At 40.3% G+C, this 19,888-nt stretch overlaps 1 protein-coding gene across 1 annotated transcript; it reads left to right on the top strand.

Annotated features, from left to right (window-relative positions):
* The first annotated feature begins 2,580 nt into the window (after positions 1 to 2,580).
* SEC23B (SEC23 homolog B, COPII component) lies at positions 2,581 to 19,675 on the top strand. The gene is made up of 20 exons (XM_088477347.1): positions 2,581 to 2,765; positions 5,093 to 5,328; positions 6,444 to 6,501; positions 6,686 to 6,772; positions 7,820 to 8,056; positions 8,867 to 8,952; positions 9,190 to 9,334; positions 9,628 to 9,786; positions 10,052 to 10,167; positions 11,255 to 11,378; positions 12,694 to 12,774; positions 13,022 to 13,111; positions 13,750 to 13,856; positions 13,935 to 14,088; positions 14,965 to 15,042; positions 15,765 to 15,926; positions 16,094 to 16,180; positions 18,371 to 18,526; positions 18,977 to 19,042; positions 19,217 to 19,675. Exons 2-20 carry the CDS (start codon positions 5,108 to 5,110, stop codon positions 19,304 to 19,306), a joined length of 2,304 nt encoding a protein of 767 aa, XP_088333473.1. The 5' UTR covers positions 2,581 to 2,765; positions 5,093 to 5,107; the 3' UTR covers positions 19,307 to 19,675.
* The last annotated feature ends 213 nt before the right edge of the window (positions 19,676 to 19,888 follow it).

Here is a 19,888-nt window from a genome sequence, read left to right as displayed (position 1 = left end):
TCTAATCTGGTCTTCCTGTTTTTGTGGCTCACCAATGGTTTGCATCTTGTGGTGAACCCTCAATATTCATTCTTGTGAAGTCTTCTCTTGATTGTTGACTTTGGCACATATACACCTACCTCCTGGAGAGTGTTCTTGATTTGGCCAAATGTTGTGAAGGGGTTTTTCTTCACCAGGGAAATCATTCTTCTGTCATCCACCACAGTTGTTTTCCGTGGTCTTCCGGGTCTTTTGGTGTTGCTGAGCTCTCCGGTGCATTCTTTCTTTTTAAGAATGTTCCAAACAGTTGATTTGGCCACACCTAATGTTTTTGCTATCTCTCTGATGGGTTTGTTTTGATTTTTCAGCCTAATGATGGCTTACTTTACTGATAGTGACAGCTCTTTGGATCTCATATTGAGAGTCGACAGCAACTGATTCCAAATGCAAATGTCACACCTAGAATCAACTCCAGACCTTTTACCTGCTTAATTGATAATGAAATAACGAGGGAATAGCCCACACCTGTCCATGAAATAGCTTTTGAGTTGACAGTCCCATTACTTTTGGCCCCTTAAAAAGTGGGAGGCACATATTGAAACTGTTGTAATTCCTACACCGTTCACCCGATTTGGATGTAATTACCCTCAAATTAAATCTGAAAGTCTGCAGTTAAAGCACATCTTGTTTGTTTCATTTAAAAACCATTGTGGTGGTGAATAGAGGCCAAAATATGAAAATTCTGTCAATGTCCCAATATTTATGGACCTAACTGTATATATATATATATATATATACACAGACCAGGAGGTGCGGCACTCACGGACCAATATGGAGATATACGAAGGTGAGCCAGATGACCATCTGGCTCACCTTCGTATATCTCCATATTGGTCCGTGAGTGCCGCACCTCCTGGTCTGTATTTCGCTATTTTGTGGGGGCACCCGGCAAAGCTGCTTATATTTTTGATGAGTGCCGGTCCTGTGTTGTTTATATATATATATATATATATATATATTATATATATATATAATATTCAGAAATAATAACACAGTCTGACAATTTAGTGAAAGACATTGAAAAAAAAAATTATATTGACAGATTTTTTTGCATTCAAAGCAGAGATTCCTATAGTACTGGAAACTGCCTGCACTCAGGTTAATATCTGCAATTATTATAAATGTAAATGTATGAATAACCTGTGTTTAAATGCTTCCACTTCTCATTAACAAAATAATAATGTTCATTCAATAAGGACAATCTCTCTTCTGAACACATACATCTAATTTTGGTTCAAGTGCAGCACATGACTTGCAGGCCCATTTACTAATGCTCCCATTTGCAATGCGATTTGAGCATGACATTACCGCCCATGATCGCTTTGCAAAATGCGATCATATCGCCGGAATGTATAATCCAGCACCCGCAGGGACAGGGTGTGGTGTGCCCGGATTGCTGCTGGGGTTACTGCGCTTGTGCAGTCCCACTATTTGCACATTCGCAGCCGGCCACCCGCCATTGCCAGGGAGGATTCCAGGGGAACCCTCTCCCGGCTGATGTGGATTGAAAGATCTACAGTAAAAAGGTAGACACCAGATGTTAGATAGTCAATAGGTCGACAGGGACAAAAGGTCTACACATAAAAGGTCGGCATGTGAGAATGTTGACAGGTAAAATGGTCAACAGGGTAAAAAGGTCGACATGCATATGGTCAACACAAAAAAATGGTCAACACATGGGGGATGGGGATGCAGGGTTCTCAGCAGGTATTTCCAATACCTGCTGCTGCCCCTCTGTAATACATCTAGGGGAAACTTAATATTTGCGGTTAAACACACGTTTTCGGGGATTAAACCGCAAATATACAATGATAAATTGGCCTTGGGGAGATATAGCCTTTCTATATAGGTGTGGAAGAAAATGTGTTACATTTCCACACATCTGGTTTCAAACGAATATGTTTATTCCCACAAAAACAAAAGCAGGGAGCTGATTCATCATAAAGAAAAGCTTAGGCAGCATTTAGCTCTCTGTGACAGCATGCTGGACAGGAAGACATCTGCAGGACAGACAGGAGACCCAGATGTCACCATTAATAGGGATAGCCATTGACCATCGATAGTTTACAACAATCGATGGTTAAATATTGATTGTTTGGTCCCCGATGGAATGGAGCCAATTGTTCTCCACCATTGATGACCGAGTGGGATCTGTTTTTTTTAAATGTTTGAGGGATGGAGTTTAGCCCCGTATCTTGGTGTACGGTAAACCCAACTCCTGTTTCTGATTGGCCTGCAGACCGCCGTGCCCCCAGTAACGGCGGCCATCAAGCGGTGCAAACCATCGATGGTTCAGCAAGGATGGGGTTTTCCATCGATGATAACCACAGATGAAACAATCAATGGTGGCCATCGATGGCCATCTTCACCTTCTCGACACAGGCACCGTGGTTACTGAGATAGAGGGTGAGCAGCTGAGCATACCATGGCCCAGTGTGATTACGTCAGAGAACTGGTAAAGCTTGTTCTTTCTGAGGCGGAATGTGTGTGCGGGTGAAACCCCACCTGATGACGTAGATGTGCGTTAGGCATGATGCTCGTTACGATTGGATGGAGACCACTGACGTGGCTGGGTGCGTGCTCCTCCTCTTCTACTGACGCCTCACACAGCGTAACCGGCCCATTGCTGAGCTGTACTTCCCAGGGCAGGAACCTACACCCGGATCCTGAGAGCTGCGGCCCGGGGGACACAGACACTGAGCGAGCTGTGTGTGAGAGATAGAGAGGTGAGTAGCTGTGTATCATGTATCTACTGCTAACACTGTACACAGCAATAAGGATAGAGATATTATGTCATACTAGGTGTCTACAGGATGGTTCTTGGTCATAACCTGTTATATATGTGTAGATAGAGATATATATATATATATATATATATATATATATATATATATATTATACTTTAGATGTATGTAGCTGTTAACAGTGACTGATCCTTCTCCACATCATGGTGTGCTTGGAATGTCAGTGATTGTCAGCTCCTGTTCTTAGGACAGGAAGACGTGTTGTGGCGGAGAGGCTGTTGTAATATCACAAAGCTGTAGTTACTGGTTTATTGGTTATCCAGATCCCCAAGCAGTATAATGTACCTGCTGCTTTCCTCCGAGCACTGCACATATGTTTATTTTTTTGGTCAGTTTAAACTGTCGCCCCCCCCCCCAATAACTACATTGTGAAAACCATTGTACTGCTAATGTATTTCATTTCTGCAGCAAGAACATGTTTACAAGTGCTGAATAAAATAGGTTTGTTTGGTATATTGGACCTGATGAAGACCAGACTTTCCTGTATGAATCCTGGTGGTATGAGATTAGAAATGATTTTTACCTTGGTGTAATAGACCTAAAGCTGATAAAGTTTTCCAGGATCTCAAAAGTTGAAACTGTCAAACATTGGTATATGCCTTCATGAGGGTGGTGATTAAATGCTCCGTCAGTGGTTCCCAAATTTTCTGGAATCCCAGCACCCTAGGGAACACTAAAGCTGGGTACACACTGGAGCTATGTGTACCTGGATGATATGGCGGCCGATGGGCTGACATATCATGTTCGCGGTACACATCAGAGCTATGTAAGAAAGGATGGAATGATCCCTCGTTCCGTCCTTCATTACCTTGCATGGCGCCGCATGCAATACCATCCAGTTGGCCGTGGTTTCTGCACCGGAAGATTGCCTGTACACACTGAACGATCTGGCCAATAGGTAGTTCCAATTTGGCCGGAAATGACCTATTGGGCCTATATCGCTCCAGTGTGTACTCAGTTAGCAATGCATGGTTTCCATGTTTCCTAATTGGTGCATAGGTGTATTCATTACTGGCTGACACATTTTTAAAAATCTACAGGTGGATCTAATTATTTCACTTCACTTCTCATTCTGTGAGACCTGGAAAACATGCACTGTTAGGGTTGGCACACATTAGAATGATGTGTTTAGTAGCTGACCCACCACCCAATCTAACGATATAGCTGTCGGCCGTACACATTGCGCAATGTGGTGTACGATGGTCCGATATATATCGCCGTTATCCCCCCTCCACTAATCTGCATGATGTAATCACCCCGGTTGATCCATCATATGTGCAGCACATCAGGTGGAACGACCGAAATGTCTCACGCGCATCACAAGTGCTGTTGGCTGCCAATCACATTGACCATAAAATTGATTTGGTCCTGAACCACCCAACCCGTGGCACCCCTGTAAGTGCCCTGTAGCACCCCAGGGTGCCATGTCGCCCAGTTTGGGAACAACTGTTCTATGTAAAGTACCATAATAAAGGTTGGCTTCAGGTAGAAATCCACAGTATACAATTAGCTGATATCTTTGTTGATGCTGTACTTGACTTGAATTACACAATGTCATTTGTTTTTCAGGTCATTTTCATATTTTCAGAACCTAGTAAACAAAAGAAGCTTATAGTGAACCCAAATAATAATATATAATTTTTATTTAAATGCTTTGGAAAAATCGTGTGATTGTAAGACACTGCTGCACTAGTTATGTGACTGCGTATAACAGAGCCCCTAATTCTCTAGTTACCCCTTGTTTTTAAATTGTCCTGTGCATTAATCCTCTGCTTATTTCAAGTTCTCTTTGAGCAATAGCATTTTTGGCCTTTGATATTTGCCTATGCAGATATTATTGTGCTTTCTGACTTGAAAAGATTTAAGTATCAGTTTCTTGGCGTGTCTGAGATGTGGATTTATAATGTGACAAAGTACAGCTGCTTGACACTGTAACTGCGTAAGCCTGCTTGCGTCATATAGCCATGATGGGTGTGGGGAGGGGGGAGGGGGTTACTTTCATTGTTTATTTTTATGTCTCCATCAGTCTTGCATTCTGCTTTCACATAAATGCTATGATTAAGTTTTGTGTTGGCAAATTCCGTTTTTTCAAAACATTTTCGTTCTTCAGGATTGAGACCATTGTGCACTTTTGTTGGCAAACACACTGTAAAGTTATGTAGGTTACTTGTGGTATTCCTGGATTATCTGGACAGTATTTCCTCCATTCTTTATATCCCATATAAATGGACTGTGTCACTGATTTCCAGCACAACCTTGTCCCCATGGCGACCTACCTGGAATTTATTCAGCAGAATGAAGAGCGAGATGGGGTGCGTTTCAGCTGGAACGTGTGGCCCTCCAGTCGTCTGGAAGCTACAAGAATGGTCGTGCCTTTAGGATGCCTTTTTACCCCTCTCAAAGAAAGGCCGGACTTGCCGCCCGTGCAGTATGAACCGGTTCTCTGTACACGGCCAACTTGCAAAGCAGTCCTTAATCCTCTTTGGTAAGTATCTGATAACTGCAGCAATTTTGCTCCGAGTATTTTTCTTGCATGTCTCAACTTTTTTATATTAGGTTATTATTAAAAAAAAGTTATTTGCCCTAGAAAGAAGTTGCTAACAATCTGTAGAGTTTAAAATAATAGGGGTGGACTTTTGGACAAGTGCTGTGGAGTCGGTACATCAAACCTTCGCCTAACCCCTGTACCACTATTAACACCCCTGTACATGTGTTAATGCGATTGCTGATACATCTAGCCTCCTTGCGCGTTAAACAGCCCTTCTAGTCGCGCCATGCTGTGGCGTGACTCTGTAGCACAGGGGGTCTTTTTGTGCGATTATTTATTTTTTTTATCTATCCTCTTAAAATGCATCTTATTCGCAGTGCGATTGAAATAGGATGCACATACAGCTTTATGCTGATTAAAATGATATGCAGCATGCCTATATTCTGTGTGCGACTGTAGCTATATCTGCATGCAAAATGCTACATTAGAGTGTCATTGGCTGGGACTTTGTAACATAGCATTTTGCATGCAGCTACAGGTAGGTTGCCATGGGGGGCTATTGTGACACTGTAATGTAGCATTTTGCATGCAGCTACAGGTAGAGGTTGCCATGGGGGGCTATTGTGACACTGTAATGTAGCATTTCGCATGCAGATACAGCCGCAGTCACACACAGAAAATGGGCATGGCGCAAATCATTTTAATAAGCTTAAGCTGCTTATGCGTCCTATTTGCAACGCTTTGCGAATAAGACACATTTTAAGGGAAAGTCGGACGAAAAGATGTTAGGCCCAACCGAGCCACACAGCGTTCACGTGTTATGTATAACGTGACTTGTAGTGCACGGTGGATAAATGTATGTGGACACATCTGTATTTATATATTATACGTTTTTATTTTGAAGCTGGAGTTGATGCATTTCTTCCTCCTTCACTCAAAATTAACTCCCTACTCCACACCCCTGTTTTGAACAACGAATGTAGCTTTAAATGTATGTATGTATGTATATGGTTTCTGTAGAAGGCTGTTTATTATAGCACAGCCTCTTATTAACTAAACAGAGAACACTATATAATTAATGTTATTTAATTATTGTTTTTTTTTTCCTTTAGCCAAGTGGACTACAGAGCCAAGTTGTGGGCATGTAACTTTTGCTTCCAAAGAAATCAGGTGAGTGCTATTCAGTTTACTGTATATAGCATAATAATCCCTGCATATTTAACGGTTTTATAAAAAAGAAAAAAAAAACCACATTTTAATTGTTTAATCTGTAATTTGAAATGCATTATATCAGACCATTACTCATCAATCAATTAAATTATTATGATAAATAAAAGCTATGTATGTTTTACAGTTCCCTCCCACATATGCTGGAATATCGGAAGTTAATCAGCCCGCAGAACTCATGCCGCAGTTTTCTACCATTGAGTACATCGTTCAGGTACAATTTATGAATTACTAATCGTGTACATGTTTCAGGCACGTAATATATTTCTCAGCCATAAATAAATTGCAGTTGGTTTTGTCAATGTAGTAAAATAATTCCAAATTAAATAAGCCAGTGAGTAAAGTGACAGGGAGCTATTGTTTTTCCTTTTAGTGAATGGCTGGTGAGTGATACTGTACATACAATAGTCCTAGTGTGAAACATGATTAGAGAAAACAGCAGAATACACATACTTACTTGTGCTCCCAACAGTCAGTAAGATTACTTACTACATTTAAATACTTTAAAGGTTCCAATACTTTCACAGAACATGCATGAGTATGTGTGACCGTACACAATCCTTATCATAGTGTATTATTTTTATGTTTAGTTCCTTAAACATACTTATAACTAGTAAGGAAATACTCCTTTCTCTTGCTAATTTAATTCAGTCTTTGTAACAAACCCTGCAGCACTCATCTATTTAAGTAGATTCAGGACATACATTGTTAGCAGTTTATTATGACCTTTATTTTTGCTCACTTGATATGTGTATCAGTGGGTTGAATTTAAGCGTAAATGTTCACGTTGAATAATAAGTGGTGGGCAGCAGCATCACTCAGATGACAACACACTGCATGATCATTGGCCCAGACAAGAACCTTTAGGCCAAGGTCCAATTTGGCAACACATATTGGTGGCCAAAGAGGACAAGATCCCATCATTCGGCACTCGGACCAAGAGGCCGGATCACTGGGAGTTTTAAGCTGGGACCTGTTAGCGGAGGATGATCACACTGGAAGGCCGAAAGTAGATAACTTTCAACCATACTTTACAATAAGCACGGTAATGTGCTGATTTTGAATGTACATCTGAGTCCTTTTGGGGATGTATACTCTGTGTACTGCTTTAAATCTGTGACTATGGATTGACCAGTTCAGTTGTAAAACTTTGTTCTTGTTACTTAAAAACTAATAATGAAAAACATTTATGAATTTTTGCTGATGTACATTTTCTGTGTGACAACGGCAAAGAATTTCACACATTTTCTTATAATTGCAGCGAGGTCCACAGACCCCACTAATATTCCTGTATGTAGTGGATACCTGCCTGGAGGAAGAAGACTTACAAGCTCTTAAGGAATCGCTACAGATGTCACTGAGTCTCTTGCCCCCGGATGCTCTGGTCGGACTGATCACCTTTGGTAGAATGGTGCAAGTACATGAACTGAACTGTGATGGGATCTCTAAAAGCTACGTCTTCCGAGGGACCAAAGATCTCACTGCAAAGCAAATACAGGTAGCGAGCTGCTGTTATTGTTGTGTACGTGCTAAAATTGAAGTAAGTTATCCAGTGGGAATAATGTTGAAATACATGCTCCTTTGGGGCTTCTGTCTTTTTAATAACAAGAAGCATGCAGATGTTTTATGTCTGCACTACAGTGAATCATTGTACATTGTGTCACATTGTACATTTCATCTGTTGAGATCACACATGAAAGGCTTATTGGTTACTGTCTGTGATTTATAAGTAAATGAAATTTTCCCTGCAGTGGAGGGGAGACTTATTCGTGTTTCTGTAAGGAACTCTCTTTGCCAGTTAGCATTCCTGTGGAGGTATCTCCCCTTTACCATGTTAGCCATTTACTTACCATAGGTACATTTTGTAGGAAGCCTCCGGGTGATATTGGGTGCACACACCAAAAGTGCCATCTGATGGGATCTCTGTGGCACTTGACCGGTCAGGCACCACATTCAATGCACATTCCACATTAACATCTGGTTTCATTTGATTCCTGCCTGACCCCTTGTGGAACTCTGAAATTGATAGGTTCCAGCAGTGATTTGTGTAGTAAAGGATAGGGTCCCCAGATGCACTCCTACCCAGAGGGAGAAGCTTCTTTTGGGGAGAAACCCATTTGGACTGGAGTTACTCCAATAAAATTTATGTACAATCCAAAAAAAAAGGTATAGTTGCATAATGTATGGAAGACCTAAGCGTAACGCAGCATCTATTATTGAGCAAGTCTTAATTTCATGCATTTAATTGAACCTATTACAATATCTACAGGTCATTAGTTCCTTTTTTTTTTTTTACATTTTATTTTAGGACATGTTAGGTCTTTCGAAACCGGCAGCCCCAGCACAACAGGGTAGACCCCTGCAGCCTCAGGAGCAGCCTTTCCTGTCCAGCAGGTGAGCTTTATGCACAGTGATTATACAGGTTTTTGCATGCTATTCGTCTTGGCACAGACTGTTTTATGCAGTTTTGCAAATGCCTAGTGTGTTGGGCAGACATGCAAATAGCAGTAAGTAGAGAAATACGTATATTGAAAGCATGGGCTTCAATAGCAATTAGCTTATCAGTAACTCCTATAATAATCATGTCTGTTACAGATTCTGTAATAATGCTCCTTTGTATAATTATTATAGGTTTTTACAGCCAGTCCACAAAATTGACATGAATTTAACAGACCTACTCGGGGAATTACAACGTGATCCGTGGCCTGTACCCCAGGGGAAAAGACCACTGAGATCTACTGGTGTGGCTTTGTCAATTGCCGTTGGCTTGTTGGAGGTAATTGCAGATTTCTGTGTGCGGCATCAGTAGATAAACATTTTACTTTTGAAACCTGTATCTCTTATGGTAAAAGCTAATTTCATTAAACTTATTTTGTAATAAAATAGATTACATTAACTAGTACGGTGCAAACGTAATAAAAATTAGAAGTGTCAACAGCAGGGATACTCGTGGAGAATTTAGAACCTAGTTTGCATTCAAATGCAACTGTAGCCTTTGTCAGTGCAAACAATTGCCTTGTTTATTTGTGTTTAAAAACAAGAACTAAAGACTATTAATCTTCTCTTTAGGGAACACTTCCAAACACTGGGGCCAGAATAATGCTGTTTACAGGAGGTCCACCTACACAAGGTCCAGGCATGGTAGTTGGAGATGAGCTGAAGACGCCAATTCGGTCCTGGCACGATATAGAAAAAGATAACGCTCGTCTTATGAAGAAGGCTACCAAGGCATGTACACTTGTCAAGTTTCTATCTGATTATCTGTGTGTGGAAAAGGCCTTTATTGTTTTAGAAGAGCTTGGAACACAATGCTGGTCTTTGTATTACAAAGGGCATCTAGCCATAGATCTTGTATAATCTCGTTTCAGCTTCCCTGTATAAACATCTTCCCTATGCTCACTTGTCTCTTCTGTACACCCATATCCACATGTAGTCTAACATAGCTCTCTGTTATAGTCTTATCTTGTATTCACAAGTTATTCTCTGGTCACAGCACTATGAAGGCCTGGCAAATCGCAGTGCAGCCAATGGTCACTGCATTGACATTTACGCATGTGCACTGGACCAGACGGGTCTTTTGGAGATGAAGTGCTGTTCAAATCTCACAGGGTATGTTATAATTGGTATTGTACAGTATAGTATAACTGTGGGTTGAAGCACCTTACCGAATTCTATGATTGTGTGTTTGCGTTTCAGGGGTCAGAGCCTTCAAAAAGCTAATGGTGAAACGGTCGTCTGCTTGTGCACGGCTGCTGCTATAATTATAAGTCCTGTCTGTGCTTAGAATATATTGCTACATTGTGCCCTATACACTATTTTGTTACCATACTTGAGAACATAGAGCAATACAATGTTATTGTCTATAACCTGATTGCAGTGAGTGACAAACAGAGTGAGGAGACAGATTAAGATCTCCTGATCACCGTGCCAGCCAGCTATACAGCATGTGGACATAGACTAGGTTCTCTGATGGACATAACCTGCCTGTAATATATCTGGCTTGTGAGACCATTAATAAAGAGAACTATGTTGTATGGACACATGGCACACAAACAGCAAATATAAGGATTCATATGCCTACAGCTGGAGTTTGAAACTTTAGGGACCCGGATATCCCGTATTATACTGTATATGGTTAAGTTTGACACTTCTCATACTCTGCTGGAAATAGCTATGAAATAATTATAATCAGCACAACCTCATGTGAACAAAATTTAGCAATATAGCATTTACATGGACGGAGGTGAACGGGATCATATAATTAAGACAGCAGCCGTTATAGTTTAATTATTTTAATACTGTTTTCTGATCTTTACACATCTATATATTTTAATATTTCACCAATATTTTGAAAGTATATAAGATTTTAAATAGATAACAATAAAAGTATAAGTTTTTTAATATTTGTTGGTTCAGAGTGCACTCTATTAGATGCTTTCTTTTTTCTTCTCTTTTGAAATCATTTGGTCTAAGACTCATAGCATCAGGGTAGCACCATATATCCATGCACTATAATGACAAAGTCTAAAAATATATGATATAAGGATATAGAACCAATAGTTATTGGATAATATTACAGGTCCTCTAAATACTGGTGTGGGATTGTACTAATGTAAATCGTTTGTTATAATTGGCATAGTATAGCTGTACATAGAAGCACCTTACCTAATTCTATGATTGTGTGTTTGCATTACAGGGGTCAGATTGTCATTGGAGACTCTTTTAATACATCTCTGTTTAAGCAAACATTCCAGCGAGTGTTCAACAAAGATTTAAATGGAGAGTTTAAAATTGCTTTTGGTGCCAACCTTGAAGTAAAGGTCAGTTTGGACTGTAACATTGCGACACTTGATGTTTTTCCTTTTGCTAATATTGCATGTATACTTGTTTAAATGCTAAAACTATCCACATCTACGTGTTATTTATATTTACAGCCAACTAGTATATCATCCATATCATATATTCCATCCCTCATCCTTTTGGAATAAAACCAGAAAAACCTGTACACATAATTCCCAAATATACATAAATGTTCTATTATACCCTGCCTATACAGTGTTGGGTAAAGGAGGGTACTCCATCTCCTGAGAGCTCAATTGTCCATACAGTTTTGTTTACACTGGCTGCCCTGTGATGCATCAGGTAGGACCGTCTCATTTCTGTGAACTGGATACAAATGTATCTACGGATAGCAAATATAGACAAAACTGCCTGCACCACAGGATTATATGAAGGTGGCGTTCTGACCTTATTTTACACCATAACCTAAAATCGCATGTGTACGTGTGTGGCCAGCATGGTTGCTCTTTGTGATCACTACTTTCTATTTTAGTTCATAAAGGGCCTGATTCAGAGATGCTGCTAATGCGATCGCAGCTGCGTCTTCATACCCATCACAGCTTCGGAAATATGCTAATTGTTGCTCAGCTTACAGAGCATAAGGACACCCAGTGCTGCCTTCTCATATGTGTACAACGTCGCTTACGTGCCTAAATATCGGTAACATTGATACACATCGAGCAGCCCGGGTCTGACCTGCCGCATCCTTGGGAGCTCTGACATGCAGCGCTGTGTAGGAGATCACATGGGCTAGTTTATGCATGCCCATGAAACGGCGTTGAAACGAACAGATGTCTTCGTTTTTCAGACCACTCTTCAAACGCTGTGACCGCCTGTCACTCACTTTGCGTTGGATTCCTTTATGCGTTCATAGTCACAGTGCGATCTCTGTGCACGCGCACTACTGCTTATACGCATGCGTGATGGCAAACAATAGCTGGATCTGCGTCTGTATTTGTCATTGCGTCCAGCTCTGATTCAGGACCAAAGTGTACAGTATTAAAAACATAAATGTTGTGTTCTTAACACTGGCAATGTGGTGTGCAAGTTAGATAGGCTCAGTTCTCTATAGGAGCCATTGTAATCTTTAAAAGTCTTCAAACAGAAGTACAGATATGTCTGTATCAACTGATAGCGACTTACAGTGCTGTTGGATAATGGATTTATCCATACAACTATGAAAATCCATATTTTTATGAACGTTTCTCATTTTAAATCTGGAGAGTATGTCTTTCTTTTAATACCTATGGTCAAAATGTTCATGTCTTTGTTAAAACTTCTGTGTTTTTCCAACAGACTTCAAGAGAGTTAAAAATATCAGGTGCTATTGGACCGTGTGTTTCCTTAAATGTGAAAAGTCCGTGCATTTCAGAGAATGTAAGTTGTAAGAAGATTTGTTGTAACATAACAGTTTGGCTGTGAAGTTATATTTATTCCCTTAACGTACATACACCGTTCTATCACATACAGATTGTGATAAGTTATTTCTTCATACTTTCATTATTGCTACAATGCATAACAATTGTGTTTCCCCATCATCTAAATATTTTTATGAGATAAAAAAACTCTGTGCTATGGTTCGGTTGTAACTAGGCAACATTTTTTTTTTTTCTAATTGTCTTAGGAATTGGGAGTTGGTGGAACATGTCAGTGGAAAATCTGCAGCCTGGATCCATCCACGACGCTTGCAGTATATTTTGAAGTGGTGAATCAGGTATGTTTATTTTTACCCTGCAAAAATCTGCTGTCATGATTTCAAGTTGTAATCACTAGACATGTTTGTGCATTGTAGTCTGTGGAATTGAGCTCTGCATGTGCAGATAGAGATCTAGATGTATAGATAATGATGGATAGATACTTTAATAACACATCCTATTTCTTATCTTTTTTTTTTTTTTGGGGGGTAAAACGCGAAGCCTTCTGCTTTTCTGCCAATTTTCTGTGTAGCGGCCTTATGTTTTATCATCACTTCATTGCAAGTGACCATTACAGTATAAACTGTTCTGCAAAGACAGGGGAGAACCCTTGTTTTATTCCACAGTAGGATAGTTATGTGAAATGTATATATTTTGTGTGTGCGTTTTACATTTTAGTATAGTGCCATTATAGAATATTCTATGGGGAGGAGTTGGCTAGGACACAAGCTAAGGAAATAAATTTCCCATGATATAAAGTCTGAGAAAAATACATAAAGAACCCAGAGTGATATAACAATGTATAAAGAAAAAGTTGCAGGAATACGTAAAACAAGGGACGTAAAGCAGTCTAATCCCATAATAATGTGTCTATCACTTCTGTTCTATGAATATATCTGTGAATGATCCTGCAACAAATGTTTGTTTTCTAATTTAGCACAATGCACCCATTCCTCAAGGCGGCCGGGGGGCCGTTCAGTTTGTCACTCAGTACCAGCATTCCAGCACACAGAAACGGATCAGGGTCACCACAATCGCCAGGAAGTAAGTGATTTTATTGTGGTCTCCTTTGGAACACTGCATCGTGGAATGGATCTTACATTACTGCTTTTCTGTCTTCAGCTGGGCAGATGCTCAGACTCAGCTGCAGCACATCGAGGCAGCCTTTGACCAGGAAGCAGCAGCAGTGCTGATGGCACGGCTGGGGGTCTACAGGGCAGAGACGGAGGAGGGTCCAGATGTTCTGCGATGGTTGGACAGACAGCTCATCAGGCTTGTATGTTTCATGTTCTGTAGTAGTTATCTGGAATTGTGTAACCTCTAAAAAGCATAAGTCTAGTTACTATTAGGATTCACATACAGTAGTTCGGAACAATATTAGAACTCAAATCAGGGTCCTAGAATTCCCTATATTTTGAAACCTGGTAAAATATTGTATCTTAGATGGACTTAAGCTAGCTACACACTATACAATTATTGGGAACATTTCCCAATAATCGGATGATCGGCCTGATTTACTGTATAGTTTGTATGAACGATAGTTTTGTTTTTTTTTAGCGTTTTGCTGATTTAAAATGGTTAAAAAAAACATCCACAAACTCATTCTTTTGATTATCCGATCTATCGGCCAAGAATGCAAATCTCTGCCTCAATTTCCCTATATGGAGCATAGTGACAGGGAAACATAGGAAATCTGCTAATATTTCCTATGTTTTCCTGTCACTGTCATCCTCCTTGTGTGTGGACATAATGCAAAATGAGTGTGGTGGAAAATCAGTAGCTTCTAATAAAAATATTGCATAATGTGTAGCACAGATATTGGGGCCGGCAATTTACGGAAAAATCGCCCCATTTCTCGAACAAAAAAAATCTGCCCGTGTGTAGCTATCTTTAGGATATTGCTCTCTTGGCAGTAGCCACTACAAGTTTAACGGCCAATTAGTGCATTTTAGTCCTAATGGATCGCAAATTGCAGTGTGTAAGGGCATGGAAAGGCCTTCGGCCTCAGTCATAGCCTGATTGGGTTCTACTAGTGGTATTGGGCTGAAATGTGAATGCGGTTGGACAGGGATTGCAATGAATATAATTGCTATTTGACTCTTAATAGAATACTTTCTTTAAACTTAATGTGAATACTTTTATTCTTTTATAGTGCCAGAAATTTGGACAGTACAACAAAGATGACCCAACTTCCTTTAGACTGTCAGACTCCTTTTCTCTTTACCCTCAGGTAAAAACTGTTCACATATTTGTGTTATTTACAGCATGTGGTTAGAGATTCGTCATGCTTACACATGCATCAGATGTAATGTCACAGATTTTCCTTACCTCCTGGGCCTGACAGGTTGTCGTAGTTTAAGAATTGACCTGTAAATGAAATGTGTATTGACGCAGGCCATGCTTTTCTTCGTACATTCCAGTCATTTTCTGGAGGTTTCGGTTGTTGTTCTGTGACATCTGTCTATGTGGAAGCATTTTTTTTTTTTTAAACAAATTTTTTTGACAGATTGACAAAGAAAACAAAAGAACATTGTCCGGTACAAAAATTATCCAATAGCATACAGGCAAAGTATATAGCAAAAAGGGGGAGTAAACTTACTATAACTCTCACATAGAAAATCTGGTCATAAGGCCACCACATCAACTAGAAAGGTATACCAGAATCCAGGACCTCCAAATTGTACCATTCCGTCAAGCCAAAACATTTTCTTAATCTTCTTTTAATACATCCGAAACTGTACGTGTGTGTGGAAGCAATTGTATATCTTGTAAAAATCAGACTTCAGTATCTAAATGACTGATAATAGAGAACAGTGTATTACACTGAGGTGTATACAATTACATATATATACAATTCCATGCTTCTAAACTTTTGTGATGTGTGCACTTTGAATTTTGCCTTTTCAAAGTTGTATCTTAAAGATAATTGTTAAATTATTTTAAACTCCACAGTTCATGTTCCACTTGAGGAGGTCGCCCTTCCTGCAGGTGTTTAATAACAGTCCGGATGAGTCCTCATATTATCGCCATCACTTTGCCAGACAAGACCTGACTCAGTCTCTTATCATGATCCAGCCCATCCTCTACTCTTACTCTTTCTATGGTCCTCCGGAGGTAAGAGTGATAACTTTTATATAGAACAACCACTCCATGCAGTGTTATAGTACAAGTCTTGTCATAAAATATGCAGAATATGTACCACTGTAATATAGTACAAGTCTTGTCATAAAATATGCAGAATATGTGCCACTTTCTCTTACGTTGTTTCCTTATCTTTACAGCCTGTTTTATTAGACAGCAGTAGCATTTTACCTGACAGGATTCTGCTTATGGACACATTCTTCCAGATTGTCATCTACCTTGGAGAGGTAAATTGAGTATATAAAAGAGAAAAAAAAAAAAAAATCTGCTGCATGTTGCAATTTTAATAATAATAAACCTAGTACTGATATTTTATCATGGACTTTGGCTGGGTACACATTTTCAAATCCGATCGCTGACCGACCAGTTGGTCCGACATTGTACAAGTGTGTGCCCTCAGCTGACAGATTGTTTCAGTCGATCCTGTTCAGGTCTCCTAGTTTTCAAGCATGTTAATAACCAGAAGACCCAATTGGTGATCAGCTGATCAATATACAGGAGTGTAGGCTGGCGATTGATCTCCGGTCCCGGCAGCTCAGGACACCATCTGCTGTCAGCCGGACACATGCCAGCATCAACGGCACTGCCCGACTGCAGCCAGTCGTGGCCGGGTTCAGAGGCATCCCAGCACTGTCCGCCGATGCGGAGGTGGTTTCCACTGCTGCCCTAGGGGCACAATGGCGACATATCCCATTTTTAAAAAATGGTGCCACGAGTCAGGATATGCTTGCTAACCGTGCCATTTTTAAAGTTCAAGATGGCCGCAGTGAGCCAATCGCTGCTCACCACGCCAACGACCCGTCCCCTTGGGCTAGCTAAAATTAGCCAGCGCGAGGGAGCGAATGGTTCTCAGACGGTGGGGAAGGAGCAGGCAACAGCTCCTGAAGTAAGAGTATGCTGGGAGTCCTGGGGGGCAGCAGCCATGCAAAAGAGCTTAAAGGTTGTCTCCTTCCAGGTGAAGGTGCAGGTCAATAAATAACTAAAATAATAGGTATCCTGTATTTATTTTAATATTTTCACAGGTGCCAGTGGGCTCTCCATGTCCGGGCATGGTGGCACTTGTTGTTCCACAAGTGCTGGCAGGCTTGCTGGGATCCGTAGTCCATCTGTAAAGAACAATATTATCTATTTTTAGCCGCACAAGCCCTGCACCCACCATCCCCAGGGGTATGGGATATAGCCCTGGTTGTTCTGGAGGGAAAACCCCATTTTATTTTTGTGTTCCCCACTTTCTGAAGAATTCCAGCACTGGGCTGACCAGTTTAATGTGATGTGATGGCATTGGTATTCTCTCCCCCGGCTGATTCGTGTTGGTTTTTGGGAAATAAAGGGAACCCCCACAGTTTTTTTTTTTTCCTCCCCCCTCCCCCCTCCTACTTCCCAAAACCAGATCCGGCTCAGATGTCCTGGGCTGGTTACTGATTTTGAAGGAGGAGGCCCACACTTTTTTTTTTTTTTCCTGTTTAAAATGTATCTACTCTTTAGCTTGCACACATCATTCTGTGCAGTGTAACTCTGTCCCTTATTTTGTAAATTTGTGTGAGTGGCAGCTGGTCTGCTAAACATTGTAATGCTGCCAATCCACTACTAGATGCGGAGACGACGGCACGATTACGACGCCGTCGTCTCCCGCGGGGTGAAGTGCATACACTGAATGTTCAGACGTTCAGTGTATGCAGATCAATCATCCCCGATCCGGCTATGATTGATGTTAAAAACGGCCAGCGGGCACGCGCATTACTGACTGATTTGCGGGCGATTATGACGGTCGTTATCGCTCAATTGGTAGGTTTAATCGCCTAGTGGATGGGCAGCTTAAGAGTGTGTATGGTGATACAATCCTTTCAGCAGATGCAGATTGGAGGTCTGCTGAAAAATTGGACAATTATGTATGCATAACATTGGTTGTAGAATCTGCGACCAGGTCTGCAGAAGGATTGTATAAACAGTCTGATCTCCTGAGGATTGGACAAGTGTGTACCCAGAACACCTTAAATTCCCTGTCAAACATTGGGGTCTATTTGATTCACTGCGCTGTTTGGTCAAACTTAATGATTTCTTCTCACACCCCCCTAAGGAGGAGCCGCGCGGCCAGCACTTTGTCAGAGAATGCCGGTTCTCGCGGCTAAACACCCAGGCTAAGACGTGAGTACCGGCATGCTCCGACTTAACCTCATCCCGACTAAGCAAACAGCGCAGTGAATTGAAGCGCCCCCATAAGTATTTTGTTTTCTCCTGCACTCAGTCAGTATAGTTTCCTATACAAATAAACAACCCTCCGACTTCTATAGAAAAAGTCCTGTCATTTCTGTAACTATAAAATAAAATACTGGTCTTGTCTTGTAGGTTTTCTGCCCTATGTCAGAATAATGCAGTAACCTACATTATAGGTTTATTGTTTTATTTAATCCCTGCAGACTATTGCACAGTGGCGTAAAGCTGGCTACCAGGATATGCCAGAGTATGAGAACTTCAAACACCTTCTCCAGGCACCACTAGACGATGCCCAGGAAATCTTACAAAGCAGGTTTCCAATGCCACGCTACATCAATACAGAACATGGAGGAAGCCAAGTAAGTCTTTGATTGCCATGGTGGAGAAGTCATATTTGTTTGACATTTTAAATTGAAATATAATACCAAAATACATTTTATTTATTGTCGACAAAGGAGGATAAATGTTTAAAATATATTCCTGTTCTAGAACTTTACGCAGTTGCTTGCAGAGTTCACCATTAAGTACAGTGGCATTGTCCTCTAACAAAGCTGATTGTCCTGCAGTTACTGTGTAAGAAAAGGATTGAGATGTCTTGAAATTCGATGCAGACTAGGCAGAAGAGATAGCTCCCAAAATATGTAATAACGTGGATAAACTAGATCTAGTATATACATGCATTTTATATTTGAGATTCGCCTCCCTTGAGAACACTTTCATTTATAATTAAAAATGTCCTTATCGCAAGGATCCCAGAAAAACAAAAAATCAAACTAAACATCACTGACTTATCTATTTTAATTTTCTAGGCAAGATTCCTCCTATCCAAAGTCAATCCATCCCAGACGCACAACAATCTTTACAACTGGGGACAGGTAAATATAAGGACAGTTAAATTTTTATAGACTGCAACACAGTCCACAGGTAGACTGCTGTTGTATTGCTAGTAATGCCTTATATGTGTGTGTATACTTTAAATAAATGTATAGAATGTTACAAAGCATTTATTTTATTTTAATCCACCATTTGCTCTATTTTGTGTTCCCCAGGAATCTGGAGCACCAATCCTAACAGATGACGTCAGTCTTCAAGTTTTTATGGATCATTTGAAAAAGTTGGCCGTATCCACTGCTTCATAATTCCCAAAATGTTTCAGAGAACCACCGATGGAACCAAATGCTATTTTTTAGAAAAAAAAGAAAACATTCCCCTAAGTAGTTCAAGGAACTAATCAGTTTTACCTTAAGCTAAATAAGACGTGAGGATCAAATTTTCAGTGTACTCCTGCCTTAGGTTTAATTTATTATTTTTGTTGTTTTACATGCATAATTACAATTCCAAATGTTAACAATGATTTGTGTATATATTAAGATTGCATCCTGTTGTGTTTTTTTTCTTTTTTTCCTTTCCTCTGTTTTCACTGCGGAAACTGTACATCTGACTCTACAGTAAATCTTCTGCCAAAAACTACTACATAATTATTTCTATTAAAAACATTTAATAATTGATGTGGAGATGGAAGAGAGACACTGGGGTAGATGTACTAGTGTGCAACTTGCAGGCATCGGTGAGGTTCAGGTGAGTCTGCACAATGTTTTAAAGTGGAATTCATTTAAAACAGGGGTTCTCAAACTTTTTTGCTCTGGGACCCCGTCTAACAATAAAAATTATTACAGGACCCCAGCAAGTTACTGAAGAATGACTGCCACACATGCGTGGTC

Source organism: Taudactylus pleione, unplaced genomic scaffold (genome assembly GCF_031769625.1).
Source record: "Taudactylus pleione unplaced genomic scaffold, aTauple2 ptg000201l, whole genome shotgun sequence".
In the NCBI taxonomy this organism is placed as follows: Eukaryota; Metazoa; Chordata; class Amphibia; order Anura; family Myobatrachidae; genus Taudactylus; species Taudactylus pleione.
This window is presented reverse-complemented; position numbering and strand designations above follow the sequence as displayed.

Excerpts from the sequence above, each read along its gene's own strand:
- SEC23B (XM_088477347.1), top strand. The coding sequence starts at position 5,108 with ATGGCGACCTACCTGGAATTTATTCAGCAGAATGAAGAGCGAGATGGG. Across the intron at positions 12,775-13,021 it reads GTCCGTGCATTTCAGAGAAT|GAATTGGGAGTTGGTGGAAC; the intron begins GTAAGTTGTAAG and ends TAATTGTCTTAG. Across the intron at positions 18,527-18,976 it reads CAGAACATGGAGGAAGCCAA|GCAAGATTCCTCCTATCCAA; the intron begins GTAAGTCTTTGA and ends TTAATTTTCTAG.